Source organism: Prionailurus bengalensis, chromosome B4, assembly GCF_016509475.1.
Source record: "Prionailurus bengalensis isolate Pbe53 chromosome B4, Fcat_Pben_1.1_paternal_pri, whole genome shotgun sequence".
In the NCBI taxonomy this organism is placed as follows: Eukaryota; Metazoa; Chordata; class Mammalia; order Carnivora; family Felidae; genus Prionailurus; species Prionailurus bengalensis.
In genome coordinates, this window is record NC_057358.1 from 128,112,528 (window position 1) to 128,131,972 (window position 19,445).

General features: G+C 45.1%; 1 protein-coding gene across 4 annotated transcripts in view; it reads right to left on the bottom strand.

Annotated features, from left to right (window-relative positions):
* Window positions 1-19,445, bottom strand: part of LARGE1 (LARGE xylosyl- and glucuronyltransferase 1) — a 542,381-nt gene that overhangs the window by 76,906 nt on the left and 446,030 nt on the right. For all 4 annotated transcript variants that reach the window (XM_043562453.1, XM_043562452.1, XM_043562454.1 and 1 more), the window contains 2 exons: window positions 5,084-5,196; window positions 3,255-3,380 (listed from right to left, as the gene is read on the bottom strand). In XM_043562453.1, coding sequence (XP_043418388.1) covers window positions 3,255-3,380; window positions 5,084-5,196 — 239 coding nt within the window. The remainder of the gene's footprint in view (window positions 1-3,254; window positions 3,381-5,083; window positions 5,197-19,445) is intronic.

A 19,445-nucleotide genomic window follows, 5' to 3' on the forward strand; every position in this document is an offset into this window, starting at 1 on the left:
CTTCAGTTCTCTCTTCTAGTTCACTAATTCTCTCTTTACCTGGGTCTAATTTACTGCTTAACACATTCCTTCAATTTGAAATCTCAGTAATTATATTTTTCACTTCCAAAAGTACTATTTGATCCAAATACGTCTGTTTGCCTTCAAAAATCTCTTGTTCTTCCATCCTATTCTCTTTTATTACTTACACATAATGACAATTCTTCTGTTTTATATCTGATGAGTCTACTACCTGAAGTTTTTGAGATTAGTTCTATAGTCTCTGCCCTTTCTCCTGGTGGCTGATTTCCCTATATGTTTAATGATTACTTAATGAGAACTCATTTTTATTGAAATGTCACCCAAAGAATTCTTTGAAGTCTTTCTTGTTTTTGAGAGCATTCTTCTAGATCATATTTCTGTTTATTTCTGCCAGGCACCTGGCACATTTTCATTTTTTTCTATTTCTGCCCCACACATATAATTTTAGTCCATCAATTAATATGAGCACAGGCTTGAAATGAGAGATTCCCATGGGAAACATTTCTCTTATTTTACCTAAAGCCTAGGATAAAACATGTAACAATCCCTATCATCTTCTTCTATGGATATTTTTAAACGTGTTATCCATTGAGGATATCACTTTTCCTGGATCTTGACTTCAGCAAGGATCTTTTAATTGTCTTTCTTGGGGTTGAGACCCAAATTCCAATGCACAGCCTTCCAATAGAATGGTTGTACATAGGTTTGCCTGACTTTGATTTAGGCCTAATGTCCCAGTGTAACTAATAATAGCATTCCTTTGTTTAAATTATATAGTTACCTACATTTAAGCCAGGGCTCCAGCTACCAATGGTCAGCAGATACCCAGCAAATGTCAGATCCAGCTGCTTTTTGCTTATCCTTCTGGATCCATATTTTATCATGTGTCTGGTCTCTCCTTACTTCATTTACTTTATGGACTGATCTACTATGCTTTCAAATCATTAAAAAAAATTATTTATCCAGTATTTTTTGGTGTTCTCTACAGGGCTGGTTTTATTTGCTTTCTCTTTTAAACTTTTAGTTCTTGACAGTCTTAGAAATATTCCTGAGTATTTCATATATTTTCTTTATGTCTAAGAAACACATGACACAGTGAAACTGCATAAAAGTTGGTTGAAAGATTCAACGATGGAGGCACTTCTGTTTTAAACACTTTCTAAGATTTTGCAATGAACTTCAAGAGCAGTGAAAAAACAAAAAGAAGTTCTTTCTTCTTGACTATGTAATTTCACTAACTTTAGACTGTTCATTACAACACAGTTTATCTTTGTGAAAATTGAAAACAACTAAACTAACAGCAATGGCTCAGCAACAGAAGTGTACAAAATTCTATGTGCCTGAGGACAATAAATGAGATACAACACATACCTACTTGGAAAAGACTGATGTCTTTGGTCTCATGGTCTCATGGTTTGGGAGTCTGAGCCCCATGTCGGGTTCTGAGCTGACAGTTCAGAGCCTGGAGCCTGCTTCAGGTTCTGTGTCTCCGTCTCTTTCTGCCCCTCCCCTGCTAGCACTCTCTCTCTCTCTCTCTCTCTCTCTCTCTCTCTCTCAAAAATAAATACATGTCAAAAAAAAAGTAAAAATTTGAAACTTTTGTTACTGCAGTGTCACGTGGGCAATGACTACACATTTTAAGTGACATGAACTGTTGATGGTTATAGGTGTCTGCTTCCTGTTTGATACAGCCAGAGAAGCAAATACACCTGCTGTCAGGCAGGCCTGGGTTCAAGTCCTTGTTCTGTCACTTATCAGATGAGGTCGGTTCCTCACTCCTCCCTCTGCAGGTAGGATATTCTGACACACCCTTTAACTGGACTCAGCCCTATGGGTACTCTGGCCGACAGGGTATCAGCAGCAAGGGCTCAAGCTTTCCTTGCAAGCACTAAGACTTCCTTTCCCACCTCTGCTTTGCTATGACAAACCAGCCTGGCCTGCTCATGGGACATGGCAGACACTGGAGGAGGACCAGGTCATCCCAGCCACCAGCCATCGGATCCGAGGCTGACCACAGACACTTGGTTAGGCCAATGAAAATCAGACAACCATCCCGCCAACCTGCAAACTCCTCAACTAAATAAATGGCTATTGATCTAAGCCACTATTAGACTATGGCAGCAGATAACTCATACATCCTGTTTTCTTCATTGTGTGGGGGGATACACAAGGGCTCTCCGTACAGGCCACCAAACGAGGAGTCTCCCAATTGGATGGGGGGCGGGCACCAAATGTGGGACAACCCAATCAGGTGGAAGCTGGCTGCAGGGTGGTGAAAAGAATTCACCGAAGGGAGAACAGGACACAGAAGTTTACTGAATACACCACAAGGGAGCAGTGGGCAGGACAGGAAAGCAGAGACCATCTGATGCAAAGCAGTGGTGGGGGGGGGGCTGTAGTTAAAGGAGGAGGAGGAGGAGGTATGGGGAATATGGAATTTTCCTTTTTTGGTAACGGCGTCCAGATGTTAGTAACTCATTGGTCAGCTAGGACTTGGGGCTATCTTGAGGTGAGTCACCTGATGGGCCTGTTTGTATTTGGTCAGGGGGTTGCGGGGTCACTGCGGGTCCTTGTACCTCACTCAGGTTTCTATTGTTCGGGCTGGTCACCTAAAAGCAGCCTCTGCATTACTCTTTCTATGTCCCGGCCCTACCACTATGTCCAGTACCTAGAGACCAACATTGAAGGCTTTTCTGTGACTGTCACTGCTGCCTGAGGTAGAATGAGACATTTGTGCTGGCGTTCCCACCCCTACCCCACCCCACCACAGCACCTGGCAGGCGTTTTTACATTCATTTCCTCACATGTGTCTCTCCCCTAGCCACGACTGACTTGAGAGTAGGAAGTAAGTTATTCCCATCCATATCTATGGCACCTGGCACAGAGTAGTCCTTCAATAAATGTTTCTGTTGCAATTAAATGACTGGATTTGGGGAGCGGACAGGAACCAAAACAGCCAGCAGCAGGTGGCAAGAAGAATAACCACGCAAGCTGGTTCTTACGCTTTCTAGAAAGCCCAAACAAGAGAAAAAAAGAAAACAAAGGAGAAAAGCACATTCTCTCTGCTCTTCTGTGTCCTTATCTCTCTCACCACATGCACACAAAGCTCAGAGCCATTCATCCCCCGAAGAGCCCTCCCCATCTGGCTTCCGCCCACCGGCCACCACCGCAGGACACCTCCCTCCACCTCCGGCCATGGGCCCTGCATCCACTGCAACCTGTCCTTCCTCTACCTTTAGATCAGACACGTCCCTGTAGCACTGCTCAGAGCGGGTGTGGTCCGACAGCTGCACATTCCAGAAGCAGGGGAGCTGATACACGAGGAAGGGGTTCTGTTTGATGACAGCGTTGAAAATATCCTGGGAGATAAAAGCCAGAGATAGAATGGTCAGGAGCGTTTCACTTAGGAGGCCAGCTCACGGGCACAGCACCTCCTGTGCAAAGGCCTCTCTTTAGGCTCCTGCTCTGAGCACAGGCTGGCTTGCGCTGTGAGGCATTCCCCTTGGAACGGACGGGGGAGCGCCCCACGCGTGCTTGAAGCTCACGGGCTCTGCTGGCCTCAGGAGGCGCCATCCGGCAAGGGGACGTGGGAGCAGACACGGCTGGTCTCTCATACCGGAGCCAGCACAGATGAAATGAAGTCACTTTTCCACCCCTCTTCCCACCTCATCCAGGAGTCCTGTGTCATCCATCCTGGGCCTCCTGGAGAGGAAACTGCACGATGACAACTGCTCTGCTCATTCAGGGGCTGAGACAAATTATAGATCTTGTTTCATCAGTTCTTCCTGGGGCTTTTGGCGGGGACACGATGATGGATGCGCCTTGGACTCCTGCAGGCCATGGTGCCCGAGGACGCTCTCCCCACCTCCAAATCCAACTCCGACTTTTCTAGGGAGTTTTCCTTCTTTTGGGCTTTTCTCCAAGCTCTCGTCGCACCAGACCACACTTATTAACTAGCTGCTGACAGCTGGTGCCGGGGGGTGAATTATGTGCCTTCGCAGAAGGAGATGACTGGATAAACTACCCTCATTGGACACAGATACGCAACTGCTAGCTTTTGGGGACATGCTGGAGTCATTGTGACCTGACTTAAAATATGATGATGGAGGACAATTTTCCCCTCAGGTTTAAAACAGCTACCTGGGTAATTTTTAACTCATTCATTATACCAGATCTCATGTTTGAAAAAGGAAATTAGTTTCTGGCTGCTTGGGAAATACTGAATAATAACAATGCTAAAAAAAAAAAAAAAATAGTAAAGTCACCCTACAGAGTTTCTTGTTTCCTCTGTATTAGAAAACTTTACAAAAATTCAGTGACTCAGACAGTTGAACATCGGGCAAAAACATGGGACTGCACTTGCTTTTTGGATGAACAGTAAAGGGTAAAACGCAGAGAACCCAGACAAGTCTTCTCCCCGTTTCAACACAGCCATCTACACCACAGGGAACTCAAAATCTAAATGTGTGAGCCTGGCAGAGCCAAGGTCAAAGGCTCGGGCACCTGCATTTGCTAGCAAAAATGAGGATTTGGATTTTTATGCATTCACATCAATGGTTTGGTGGAGTTCACAGACTTTTTCAGATCGCCTGGATTAGAAGCTGGTTATTCAAGACAGGTAGTTTGTCTCTTCCATTTAAATGCATTTCCCTTGAGGATAGGGTCATAGCACGGGATCTAAGTGAAAGGCATTGCTTTTAAAGTTAGATCCTATGTGCCAGAAAAGCAAATGTAACCTTGTCTGGGAAATGTGCTGTGGTGTTCTATGCACCCCACACCAAGATGAAGACAGCAAGCTCCTCCGAATGCCACCTCATCAGTCTCCTTTAATAAGCTAGAAGCTCTCTGAGGCCAAGGACGACGTCCTTCATTTACCTCTGCAATCCTGTCTCTGAACGTCATCCTTGGCTCACGCAGCATGCAGTGAAGGTCTGCTGAAGGAAGCGATGAATGGGTCACACGACAGGTGGAGACATCATTCAGACCCCTCTACTTTCAAGCTTCCTGGAGAAACCGCACAGGGCGTCCAGGAACAACTGCACCTTCTCACCTGGCCACTCACCTGGTCCGCTAAGGACGTGGACAGCATGCCCATCAGCTCCCTCTCTGCGGTCAGCCGCCACATCTGTTCCCATTTCATCTTCCGTAGTTTGTCCAGAAGCAGCAGGATCACCCCTAGGCAACAGCATAGGGTGGAAGAAGGGAAAAACGACAGTCAGACAGACAGCCAGACACACCTGTCCACGTCTTGGAGACGAACATACCTGGGTTCAATCCCAGGCTCTGCCAGTGACTCAGGATGAGACTTCAAACAGCCTCTCTGAACATCCTCGTTGCTAGAAAACATGACAATAGCATCGAAGGCTGTGGCCGACACTAAGTGAGATGGGTCGAAGAGCCTCACACTTTCTGGAGAGGGGAGGTGGAGACAGTGGCACGACGTCGATGTGCTTAATGCTTCTGAACTGTACACTTAAAGCAGGTTAAAGCGGTACATTTGTGCTACGGAGATTCTGCCACGCTAATCTTGAAAAGAGCCTCGTATTGCACCTGATACGTACTACGCTCCCGAGAAGCATTTGGTTCTTCCCTGTGTTTTTTCCCCAGAGACAGGACAACCTCCCTAGGTGTAGCTGATGGAAGGCGTCTGTACACTATATGCTGTTTATCTTTACACACACAAAGCGGCTCCTCTGTGACTTTTTTCTAGGTGAGACTGGCTGATTTCTTTGCATTTATTGACAAGCCACGGGAGCTTGCTTCAGTGTTCTGATTGCCAAAGTCTTCTCTGGTCCCCACAACGAACACAGATGTAACTACAGTGAAGGTCGTGCTGATGCTTGGTCTCTAAGATGCACTCCATCTTTCTTTTGTTAGTTTTTACGGGGAGGGACCTGGGTCAATGGGGGGTCGTGTAGCGAGACAAACTGCCATTGCAAACCCTGCTGTTGATATTATTTTGTTTAATGTTAAAACAACTCAATTTATTACTCAGGTAAAAATTAACTAGTAAAAGCCTAAAAAGAAAAGCACATTTTGGCTTTGCTGAATGACTCAGAAGCAGCTGTCTACTTCCAGGTCAGATAGAGCATATAGAGAATGCACAGAGCACAGAACACAGAACACGAGGAACCAAGAGAATTTCCCTGCAGGCCACTGCAGTTAATTTGGTGGATGGAACTGTAGCACCCATGGGCTCCCAAATCAATCCTCCTCCCCGGGATGCTGAGCTCAGCAGAAAGCTCAGCGGAGAAAACTCCAGGCAGTTGACAAATGATCTGAGTTGATACCTAGTACATACGTTTCTAAGTTTTGGAGAGGACCTGATTCCCCAAATCACATATAAATGTCAACTCTGGGAGTTTTGTTTTTTTTTTATAAACCTATTCCAGTGGCACATATTTGGAGAAAAAAAGTAAATTCACCATTTAGTCAAAGGTGTTTGGTCAGGTAAAGATGAAATAAGAAAAAAAAAATATATATATGGTAGCGGTAATAATGGGGTAATACACAGATCTGAACTCGTTAAGCCAAAGGGTCAAATTACATCCTTTGCACATCTTTTATGGTTTGCTCAGTTTTTGCACGTATCTTTTCCCTTTTTGCTCCCAAGATCACTGCAGGTTAGATATTGTCATCCTTATTTCTTAGGTGGGGAAACTGAGAAACTAAGTCAGACGCTGGAACAATTCACAGTACCAGAGAAGCTACACCAGCTTCAAACTCAGATCTGTCTGGCTCCAAGGCTAGTGTTCTCTCATCTACACCACAAAAACCGAAGCCTCAGCACCCGAGCCCAGGGACTCGGGCCAAGACTTTTTCCCGTTGGTGACCTCTGGTTTCTATATGTGTAAAATGAGAAAAATGCTACCTGCCCTGTGCAACTCAGAAAGCTGTTACATCCATTCATGGTACACTGGTAAATGTTTAGCCACAAGCTCCTGGGGTGGGGGGGGAGGAACCCTGAAAATGTGATTTGTGGCATCTGCTGGTTCCTGTGGTGTAAATTCTCCTATCGTGGCTGATTTCAAACTCCCAAAGTAATCTCACTGAACACCCCATTGGGCACACAGCTGACCCTCGCCAGTCAGTGCAGGTGCTGAAACTGTTCACGGAAGCAATTTCAGAAATAGTAAAATTCACCATAAGCATATTATTTGCTTCTTGTGGAGAAAGAAAAGAAAAAATTTACAGAGTTACAAGCCAAGAGAATATAGTGATAGATTCAGGAAAATAGATCCCTAACACGTAAAACAATTTCATCTTACTGTAGAAACTAATCCTAATTAGGTTGGACAGGTGCTCTAATATACAGAAAAAATGGCAAGGGAGTGGAGGCTACAAACAAGATGGAGGATATTAATGCACATTTTGAAGCCTCTAGAGATGTCAATGGGAGATCTATCAGTCTCAGGGGACTGAACTGAAAACTAATGCTTTTTAATGGGTATTAAGACTTGGCAAGTCCTCTGTGGCCAATGTGATTCCACCCTGTTTCCCAGACTAGTTGAAGAGAGGCAAATGTCTAGACCAGAAGACTAAATGCAGAAATGTGGGGTTATTCTCCCAGTTACCTAGCCTTTTTTTTTTATGTGATGATTTTTTTTTCCTTGAAATTCATCGTCAAATTGGTTTCCATACAACACCCAGTGCTCCTGTTGCGATGAGCACTGGGTGTTGTCATGTTGATTTTTAAAAGCATGAACTATTTCAAACCACCAGAAAAGTCTAGAAACTAATATGACAAATACCCACCACCCCAATTTAATAAATGCTAATATATTGCCACATTTGCTGTGAATAATAAAACATTACAGATAAATCAAAAGCTCCTTCATCCCACTCTGGTTCTCTCTCTCTCTCTCCCAAGGGTAACCACTATCCTGAGGTGGTTGGGTTTCATTTCCATGCATATTTTTATAGTTTTATTCTCTGTGCATATATTAATTAACAATCTATGATGCCTTTAGAGTATTTCATTTCTCAATTCTCATTTACCTTTTCACCCAACATTACGTCTTTAAGACTTAACCATGTTAAGATTGCAATATCTAGTCTATTCATGGCAATCACTTCACTCATTGTAAAAATATACCACAAGTTATTTATGCATTGCCTGACTGAACAACATTCTGGCTGCTTCCTTTGTTTCTCCTGTTACAAACGATGCTGCAGTAAGCATCCTAATCTCAATTTGTGGGGCACATGGCTGAGAGGTGAGCTGGGGTCCAGCCTCCAAAACTGTGCAAGGATCGTTGTGTTGATGGTGCCACGTGCCCCGAAACATCTCGAACTACTCTTTCTCCTCTTTCGTGTTTGGGCCATTGCAGCATCCCAAAGATGCTACATTTAAAATGGCTTTTGCGGGGCGCCTGGGTGGCTCAATCGGTTGAGCGTCTGACTTCGGCTCAGGTCATGATCTCACGGTTCATGGGTTCAAGCCCCGCATCGGGCTCTGTGCTGACAGCTGGGAGCCTGGAGCCTGCTTCGGATTCTGTCTCCCTCTCTCTCTGCCCCTCCCCTGCTCACACTCTGTCTCTCTTTGTCTCTCTCTCTCAAAAGAAAAACCAGGGGTGCCTGGGTGGCTCAGTCAGTTAAGTGTCTTCAGATCATGATCTCACGGTTAGTGGGTTTGAGCACCATGTTGGGCTCTGTGCTGACAGCTGGGAGCCTGGAGACTGCTTCGGATTCTGTGTCTCCCTCTCTCTCTGTTCCTCCCCTGCTCTCACTCTGTCTCTCTCTCACTCCCTCAAAAATAAATAAAGATTAAAAAAAATTTTTTTAAATGGCTTTTGCATCTCTTCCTTTATTCACTCACTCGGTGGTTATTTATTGAGCACCTATTTTGTGCAAACAACTGAAACAGACCTGTACGTGTTTTTCTTCCCTACTTTTCCCAATTTCTTGGGTTTTATTCAAAATATTAATTTAACACATATTTACTGGATGGAGAGCATTTAGTCTTGGTCATGCCCATCTGTGGAAGACACATTAAGCATCATGATTCAAGGCCAGGGCTGTGAACACTGAGAACGTGCACTGTTCATTAAGAGAGTCTGGGGAGGGCGGCGGCGGCGGGGGGGGGGGGGGTCAGCCTGAATTGATCAGGCCAGGCAGACACGAGGGGGACATCTGAAGAAACACGGACAAAGGCAGAGCAGTAAGACGTGTGGGAACAGGTGTGTGTGATGGCTGGATGGCTGAAATAGTGTGTTTTGGCGCAAATGTCAGGACATGACCTTGAACACGTGAGCAGGGATGGATCAGGAAGGGCTCGTATCTGTGCAAGAGGTGCTTTCCAACCATTTTCATGTCATTTCTTACATAGAACATGAGATCCTTACAGCCTGCTTGGGGCTGGAAAGGCTGACCCAGGGGTCTGGCTGCTCCAGGCCCCATTCAGGGGCCCCGATGGCTGATGGGATCACTATTTTGGCACATCTATTACCCATGTGTGCCACACTGGTTGGAAAGTCCTGCTGAGGGCACCTGGGAGCTAGTGAAAGATTTTGAGCAAGGGAATGACCACAACTGGGTCTGTTTCAGAAAAGCCAACCTGAAATGTTGCTTTATCAGGTCACTTCACAGGCTCAAAGGCCTCTAGTATCTCAGGAAGCCTAAAGAACAAGCTGTAATTCCTTAGCCAGGAATTATAATTCCACAGGAATTACAGCCACACATTTACTTTTTTCCTTCCATCAGACTATGCAGCAAAGCTGGCACAATCAATCGCACTTTGCCACTTAACTATCTCTCTCTTTGCAAACTTGACAAGCCAATATGCAGTTTGGCTTTCTCCTCAGAATCCAGAACGTTTACTAAATATACTACTGCCCATCCCTGATTCAATCAGAATCCAAAACAAACAAAAACTCGTGAACGAACATGTTATAAAGCTTATGAACTTCACTGTCAGCTTCTGCATTTAAGAGTTTCCACATTTATCCACTTCTGACTCCACCATATCCTTAGAAAGGAGACAGGCTACTCATCATCGCTTCTGGATAGACATGGGAAGTGAGGTGCTACGAAGTGACTTTCCAATGTCATGGTAAGTGTCTCCCACTGCCCCATCTAGAAAAGGGTCTTTATTGTAGAACATTAGAACTAATGAAGCCGGTGTATCCCCTGTGCCAGCAAGGTCTATGGGATGTATGTATGTATGTCTTGATTTTTTTTTAAGTTTTTTTTTGTTTGTTTTTTGTTTTTTAGAAATACGGCAAAGTCTTTTTAAAAAAATTTTGTAACATTTATTTATTTTTCAGAGACATAGCATGAGCAGGGGAGGGGCAGAGAGAGAGAGGGAGACATAGAATCTAAAGTAGGCTCCAGGCTCTGAGCTGTTGGCACAGAGCCTGATGTAGGGCTAGAACCCACAAACTGTGAGATCACGACCTGAGCCAAAGTTGGATGCTTAATTGATTGAACCACTCAGGCTCCCCTTAAAGATTTTAAGTACTCTCTACACCCACTGTGGGGCTTGAACTTAACCTCCAGATCAAGAGTCACATGCTCTACTGACTGAGCCAGCCAGGAGCCCCTGTCTCAATGTTTTGAAACAGCTGCCTCATGCTAAACATTAATGCCAAGTGCGTACTTGGCCAACACAGGCCAACAAAAGCTCATGGGAATCAGGGCTCCCAGGACCTATAGCCCGGCCATATGTGAGCTTCTCTTGACTTGTCAAACAAACCAGTGGGGATCCTGTCTGGTCTTTATTCATGGGGCCTGCGTTCAGAAGTTATTTCTTCTACAATTCATTTAGAGGTATGTTTTGAGCACCTCCTACGATTCACTGGGTTAGCTGGTGACTTAGCGGTTGTAAAACGCAGTCCTTGCTCTTAGGGAGCAAGATCTAATAGGGAAGGGAGATGGGCAATCAAGACAATGTAAACACTGTGACAGATACAAGATGGGGTAAGAAGCATGGGATCTGGGACTGGGAAATGTGATCTGAGTGTGGGAGGAAGCATTAGGGAAAAGCTTCCTGAAAAAAATGATGTCCAACCTGAAAGCTGAATCCTGTCTAACCTGCAGCCTCTGAAAGGATGCAAAGGATCACCTGTGTGAAGGTCAAGCCAGACACGCTTGTCCCTTCAGGGCTGTGACTGCCTATCAGGTAGCAGATTATTTTCCACCACATTTGAACAGCAGACCTTAAAAGGTAATGACCCATTTTCCCCTCTTCTCCCCCAAAAAGAAAGTTAAAAAGCGGCCACATAAAATTGTCTAGCATGGGTGAAACCATTTGTCTTTGCTCATAAATCTGTAATTAACCATGGGTTATTTGTACAATAAATATCCTCACATCCTCACGCTGATGCAGTTGAGTGGATTCTGGGAATACAGGCGTTTCTGTAGCTGTCACATAAGAGGAAACTGTATGTTAAGTGGAAACCTCAAGTTTTTCCAACTGGACTTGAAAACAGAAGCCCTGGGTTTGAGTCCTGACAGCATCACTTACCACCAAGTTCTCTTGAAAAAAGCCACTGGGATTCTGAGCCCCAGTGCCTTACCTATAATATATGGGGACAATCCCACATTAACTCAACATGACTAGGAGGACTTTTTAAAAAAGTGTATCTTTAAAAGTATCTGGTATAGGCCACGATCTATTATTTCCTACCTCAAAGTAAAAATCCCACAACATTATGAAGTATCTAGGGGTGCCTGGGTGGCTCAGTCGGTTGAGAAGCTGACTCTTGATCTCAGCTTGGGTCATGATCCTAGTGTCGTGGGACTGAGCCCTGCATCAGGCTCCGTGCTGAGCATGTGGTGCCAGCTTAAGATTCTCCCTCAAATAAAAAAAAAAGTATCTAGCACAGCAGGCACAGTACTTAATATGGCTGAACTGAGAAATATTAATTGATAATAAATATGCATGCCTAGTAATTCACTTACTAGCCTAAATTAACTTGTCTTTCTAAAACTCTTTAAAATCCCCTCGTGTGTGGAATGCCCCGGACACTGAAAATATTTGAAATATCTTCAAGCCTATATTCTTCCTCAGATTTCTGTCAAATAGTCAGCTTATGGTGTCACAACCAGCATGATTAGGAGGTCCCCTGGGGTTATTAAGTGGCAGCTAAGGGATGTGACCTACAAGGAAGAAAAAAATAATAATAAAGGAAAGAAAATCTACCATAAGTAAAATTATGTGCATAAATGATGTTTCTAAGCAGCTAGGAAGTCTGTATAGACTGTTAAATACAATCACACGGTACACACTCATAAGAGAATCTGCCTGTTTCTTCAAAGGTTAGGAGTTTGCACACAGATTGTACAAGAGCTGAAAAACAACATTTCCAACAGAAACAGAGCTCTAGCTGTTTATTGACCTCACTCCTATGGTGCTGGGGAGATATCCTAATTAATGATTGTAAAGGGCTTTGAAAATATGAAGTGGTACATAAAAGCTTATAAATAACAGTTACAGAAACTATACATTTCCTCATTAAGGTGCCTAATTATCACTCACTCAACTTGCATAATTCCCACTAGAATGAATACAAATTATATGCATGCATTCAATGTGGGAACAAGCTTTTTGAGTGAATATTGGTTAAAATGATGACGGCTCCTTCTGAAATTGGACCCTTTTGAGCCGAAACAACACAGATTTGGCTTTGCGGGGCTTGCCCCGAGTCAGACTTTGACAGCGCTTTCCTGCTGTCAGGGGGATGGTGGTACCAAAGACCTTGACTTTGGCCTTTGGCTGGTATTTGCTACTGCACAATTCCTCCCATTTCCATACTTGCTGCCCGGATCTGGGAGCACAGAGAGAGCCCTCGGCCCTGGAGGCCAGCACTCTGCACAGAGGCAGCACGCCTTCCATTTGACAGGGACTCCCAACGGAGCTGGCTGGGAGGCATGGGGCTGGCACGGCTTTACCTTCAGCTGTTGTGCTGGGAGCCTAAGAGACCAACATTAAATAAATCAATGAATAAATAAATTAAAAATCAAAGGCTTCTCCTGCGAACATCTGGTCCAGTGGTAGGGTGTTTCATCTGTGGATCAGAGGGCAATGTTTCTGTTTTCCAAACTGAATATGTAGCAATAGCTTGCTAGCCAAGATGGCAGGGAAAGCAAGGGGGAGGTCTATGAAGAGAGGAGGGAGAAAATCATGCTTTTTTAAAAGAGCCAGATACTGGTTCTTACCAATGGAACTGCAAGGAGAAGAGACTAAATATGGTACCAGGGTTGATAACACCCGCCATTTCTCAAGCAACTGCTGCATACTAGAGATGGGGCTTTACTTACAGGGCCTCCAAGTCTTAGGACAATCCTGCAAGGTGGATAGAATCATCCCCATCTTACACTCGCCTAGCTAGTGAGGGGCAAAATTAGTCTCACCCTTTGACCTGTAGCCTTTCAACCATGCCATGTTGCCTCCCAGTGTGTGTGTGTGTGTGTGTGTGTGTGTGTGTGTGTGTGCATGTGTCTGTGCACATGCTCATGACTGGATACGACAAGACTTAGCTGAATCAGTGGCCCAAAGCCAAAACAAGTCACGTAGCTCTTTAAAAAACATAAGTAAATGCTTGAAGGACTCTGTGAAGACCACAGGCCATAAGCAGTTTACTTGTACGAAAACATACGGGGAGATCAGGCATTACAGGAGGCCAGGAAAGGGAGGGTTTCCCCATAGAGTGGGGCCTGATCAGCTACAAGGGAGCACAGGTGACCAGTTGGAGAGAGATGCAGTCAGGACAGTGTTTCAGAGTTATCATGTCATCTCTCTCTCCTGGGTGGCACAGAGACCCTCTTCTTTCTGTGTCTGGGCCCACTCAACTCGGACCTCAGCTCGTGTCCCACCACCTCCTGCCTACATTCTTTAGGTTGTGCAAGAATTCTGTTTGAAAGAGTCTGCCACTATTTTCTTCCTTTCTTTCTATGCAACCTGCTTCCACTCTTTAGTCAAGCTCAAGAATACTGCCAGAATTGGGTTGGTTAATTCAGACCACGTACTTTCTTAGTTCAGGGGAAACTGAGGTCCGAAGTGGCCACATGACTCCTTCAGACGAGATCAGAGCAGGCTTCAGATGAGACCCCTGTTCTTACACTCGTGCTAAGTCACAATGTATTGCGTGGTATCCCTCAGGATGCCAACAGGTGTGTGGGAAACAGGGTCAAATCAGTAAATTAAGTTTAGGAGATGGTCAGTTAAACACAGTAGGCTGTATCTGTGTGCACAGTGAATCTCAAAGGGGGCTACTGCATCCAGCATTTCCCAGATTTATTTACTAGGACCTCTTCTCCCCTTTTCCCCAGGAATCTGGTAGGATGTTGCTTTTCCTTCACTCTGCGCCCTCACTGGCTTCTGTCTGCCTTTTCTTGGCTCTCTATCTGCACTGCAGGGACCAACACATGAAGATACAAATCTGTTCCCCTCGTCCCTCAGCATTTCCCATGGTTTTGCTGGTTTGAACCAGAGAAATAAAGCCTTAAGTGGGTACTGCACATCTTCTGTACCAGGGGCTCAGGGGAACATGTGGGCTCTCATCCCAGAAACGTTCACGAAGATGACCCTCAAAATCACCACTTTCCTCTCCCGCTTTGAAGTTCTACATTTCTCTTCTCCCGCGTGACCCACGAGAAAGTGAGTTTATTAAAAACCACTTAATTTAAAATCCCCTGCTGATTTTACCTGGGACTCACTTTTGATCACATAAATTAAAAGCTTCTACTTTTTGTTTGTTAAATCTTTTCGTTTCTGAAAGCTCTTGAGCACAGAGAGAAAATGGAGATCCTCCCACCTGAAGCCTATATTTGCTGGGATTTCTGAAAGTGTGGATGGATAGGAAACAAAGGTCAGTTCATACCTTACAAGAGGCTGGTGGTCACTCACTCACTCAATCATCCATTCAGTTAATATTTATTGAGGAACTTCTACGCACCAGATACACAGAGATGGAAAACAGAGCGGTTCCCGCACGCCAGAGTCTGAAGGATCTACGAGTGTTCAAACAGAGAGGGGTGTTCTGGAGAAGGGCAGGCTTGGTTCAAAAATATATCTGTCACTGGACAGAATGTATTTGGCTATGGTTATGATATGGCTAAGAACATGAAGGGTTTGGTGGCTGGCAAACACTTATTTTAAGTTTATTTATTTATTTGGTGGGGGGAGGTTGGAGGGGCCAGAGAGAGGGAGAGAGAGAATCCCAATCAGGCTCCACACAGTCATACTGGAACCCAAAGTGGGGCTTGATCCCATGAACTGTGAGACCACGACCTGAGCCAAAATCAACAGTCAGACGCTTAACCGTCCAGGTGCCCTGATTGCCAAACACTTTCAACCAAGACTTGAAGAGCATTTTTGTTTTTGCGACTTACAGGAAACTTTTAATTATAGTATCATATACATTCAGAAAACCACAGGGACCCTAAGTGCACAGCTTCAGAAATTTTCAGACCCCTGAACTCCTTGCTGGAACTAGACCCCAGACAAGGAAACAGAACATCACTGACAGACTAGAATGCCTCTTACAGTCACACGCACACACACCCGCCATGTTGCCATTATCCCAAATTCTGACTTCATACCTTCGTTTTATCAGTTTCTGAATTTTATGTAAATTGAATCATATAGTATGTGGCCTTTTTATGACTGGCCTTTTGGCTCAAAACTATGCCTGTGAGATCCAGTCGCATTATTACATGTGGCATTTTGTTCACCTAATGCTGTATAATAACCTATTACGTGGATAGAACTCACCCTAGTTACGTATTACATTGATGATGAACATTTGGGTTTTGCCAGTCATGAAAGTTACAATCATCCCTGATTGGGTCTCTTGGCATCATATGTATGACTTTCTAGGTCCCGGGATGTGCACACGTGCAGTCTAGGCAGACACTGCAATTGCTTCTTCCTCTTTACACAGCCACTAGCAGTGCACGAGAGGTTTTTTTTCTTTTTTTTTTTTAATGTTTATTTATTTTTGAGAGACAGACACAGAGCATGAGTGGGGGAGGGGCAGAGAGAGAGAGAGAGAGAGAGAGAGAGAGAGAGAGAGAGAGAGACAGGGAGACACAGAATCCGAAGCAGACTCCAGGCTCTGAGCTGTCAGTACAGAGCCCGACACAGGGCTTGAACTCACGAACTGTGAGATCATGACCTGAGCCAAACTAGGATGCTCAACTGACTGAGTCACGAAGGTGCCCTTGTCCACTTTTAAAGCAAAGGAGTGTGGGTCTTGGAGCTGACTGATGCTGATTTATGTCCAGTTCTGCACTTACAGACACCCACTGCTCAGAGCTGCCTGGATTTTCCTGGGTGGGTGGTGTTCCCTGCCCACATTGCTAGTTTTGTGGAACCAAAGAATATTAAGCTAGAAGAAACCTCAAAAAATTATCAAATCCATGCTCCCACCCCTATCTTCATCTTTATGAGGAAACTGAGGTTCAAAAAGGCTAGGTGGGTGGCTCAAAGTAAAATAACCAGCACGAAGCAAACACAACTTCCCCAGGAGCCCACCCTTCTCCTGGGCTTTCTCTTTGTCTCCTGGTCCCCATTTCTCTCCAACCAAGCTCTTGAAACTCCTCTCAGTGTGGTCCTTTTAGACTCCTGGACCAAAATAAGGGAGATAATTCCTGGTCAACTGCACAGACCCAAGGAGATTCTACAGGCAGGTCTTTTTTCTTATTTAAAAGTTTATTTATTTTGAGAGAAAGCATGGAAGGGGCAGAGAGAGGGAGAGAGAGAGAATCCCAAGCAGGCTTTGTACCATCAGCATGGAGCCCAACACGGAGCTTGAATTCATGAACTACAAGATCATGACCTATGCTGAAGTCGGAAGCTTAACCAACTGAGCCACCACGTGACCCTATAGGTAGGTCTTCTTAATCAGACAGTGTTTTGCAAATAATAAGTGGAGGAAAATCACTATTATGGGGTGAACTGAGTCCCCCCAGAAAGGTGTGTCCACATCATACCCCCTTACCTGTGAATAGGACCTTGGTGGGAAACAAGGTCTTTGCAGGTATAGTTAAGATGAGCCACACTCAATAAGGATGGGCCCTAACCCAATGACTGGTGTCCTTATAAGAAGAGAAGACAGGGAAACAGATGTAGAGTGAAGACAGGGGCACATACTGGAGTGGTACAGCCACAGCCAAGGAACACCTGGGGCTGCCAGAGCTGGAACAGACAGGGAAGGATCCTCCTTGAGAAACCCAGAAGGGAGCGTGGCCCTGCTGACACCTTGATTTGGACTCCTAGCATCCAGAGCCATGAAAGAATAAACTGATGATGACACTGAGTCCTTGGCACTTACAACAGCCGAGGAAACTGACATAGTACCAAGACCCCAAATCCACTTGATTCTCAAGCACCCTAAACTGCTGTCTTAGGCCAAACTTATTCCTGCCATTTTTCTGATTCGGGTAAGTTTTCAGATAATCATTAAGTCTTAGAAGGTAAGTGAGTTTGCCCATTTTATTTAAAAAAGTTTTCTTTAATGTTTATTTACTTTTGAGAGAGAGAGAAACAGAGAGAGTGTGTGAGCAGGGAAGGGGCAGAGAGAGGGAGACATAGAATCAGAAGGGGGTTCCAGGTTCTGAGCTGTCAGCACAGAACCCGATGCGGGGCTCAAAATCACAGACCGCGAGATCATGACTTGAGCCAAAGTTGGGATGCTTAACCAACTGAACCACCCAGGAGCCCCAGAGTTTGCCCATTTTAAACAGTGAGTGATAAGAAAAAATCCAAGGCAGAAGCCATGCCTGCTGGTCTGTAGTTCTGGCTCTCCTGCTACCCAGAAAACACATCAGGAGATGGAGTCTCGTATAGGACCTGCTCTGAGACAAGGACAGGCTTTCACTGGCAGACCATCAGATAGCAGGAGACAACAGATACTGAAGAGATATTCTGACCATGCCCAGCCCACTGTCATTAAGGTGGTTATTAAAGAGTCTCTGACCTGTCTCTTCCAGCAAGAGGAAAGTATTTTCTGGAGCTGTATATGGGAACAAATATAGAGAGTCCAAGCGGTAGATCTAAAAATTATCAGTAAGGGGTCCCTGGGTGGCTCAGTCGTTTAAGCATCCAACTGGCTCAGGTCATGATCTCACGGTTTGTGAGTTTGAGCCCCACGTTGGACTCTGTGTTGACAACTCAGAGCCTGGAGCCTGCTTCGGATTCTGTGTCTCCCTCTGCCCCTCCCTGCTCACACTCTCTCTCAAAAATAAACAAACATTAAAAAAAATTATCATTGAACAAAATGGAGCATATTACAACGCTTAGAAAAGCCAGAGGTAGATGCAAGAGCCAAGGACAGCACAGCAGAACCTGTCTGGGGGACCGGGAACCCTGTGACATTTCAGCAGGTACGGAAAAATAATTATTCTCTGAAAAGAAGTCAGACCTGCTGACCAGCTCGTTGGCATGGAGATTTTAATTTTTTACAAATAATGAGCCTGCCTCTCCCTACCAGTCTGGCTGGATGCTCCACTGCACAAGATGATGTCTCATTTGCTTACCAAGAAGGGCGAGGCGGTGTGGATGGCCGGGCGATTCTGACCAGCCGAACGTGTGCTAGAGCCTGGCTGAATGCGGAGCTAATGGCCCGCAGAAAGGGCAAGAAGCTTTTTGCAGTTTCAGACTTAACCAAAGTGAGTCCACATGGAAGGATGCATTGTGTGCCTCTTCACTACTCACTCGTTCACATGCTCAGAGAAAAAGCATGTACTGCAGGACAGCCAGTGAGGTAGGTAGGCGTGTACAGCTGCCTTCTTCACTTTTCTCCCTCCATTTATGAAGTGGAAAGAAATAGCACTTCTGGAGTGTCTCTCATGCAGCACATGCCTTGCCAAGTGGCATATTCTCCATCTGTCCGCTTCAGCCCCACTCTCTGGTCTTCTCTGCACCCTAAGAGATGCTTCCCCACAGACAGAATTACCTGTGACCCCTGCTGGATGATTCCTAGTTGGAGGCATTGGCCACAGACTGGAGGGTGGGAGGAAAGAGAGGGTGTTCTCTTCTCATGCACTATCCAGTTTGGGCAATGTGTCCTACAGTGCCAGTGTCCTCTCCTGCTTCCGCTTCTATTGGGTAGCCATGTAGGTAGCCATGTAGGGTAGCCATGCTGGTTTCTTCTCTTTGTATCTTGTTAGGGGCTGAACTGTGTTCCCCCCCAAATTCCCAAGTTGAAGTCCTAACCCCCGTACCTTATCATGTGATTGGATTTGGAGATGAGATCTTTAAAGAGGTGCCAAGTACAAATAACATCATCAAGATGGCCCCCGATCCAGTATGGCTGGTGTCCTTCTAAGAAGAGGAAATCTGGACAGATAGGCACAGAGGGTCAATCAAAGCTCAGGGAGAAGTGGTCACTACAGGCGAAGGAGAGAGGCTTCAAAATGAACCAACCCTATGGACACTTGATTATGGACTGCTAGTTTCCAGAATTATAAGAGAATGTATT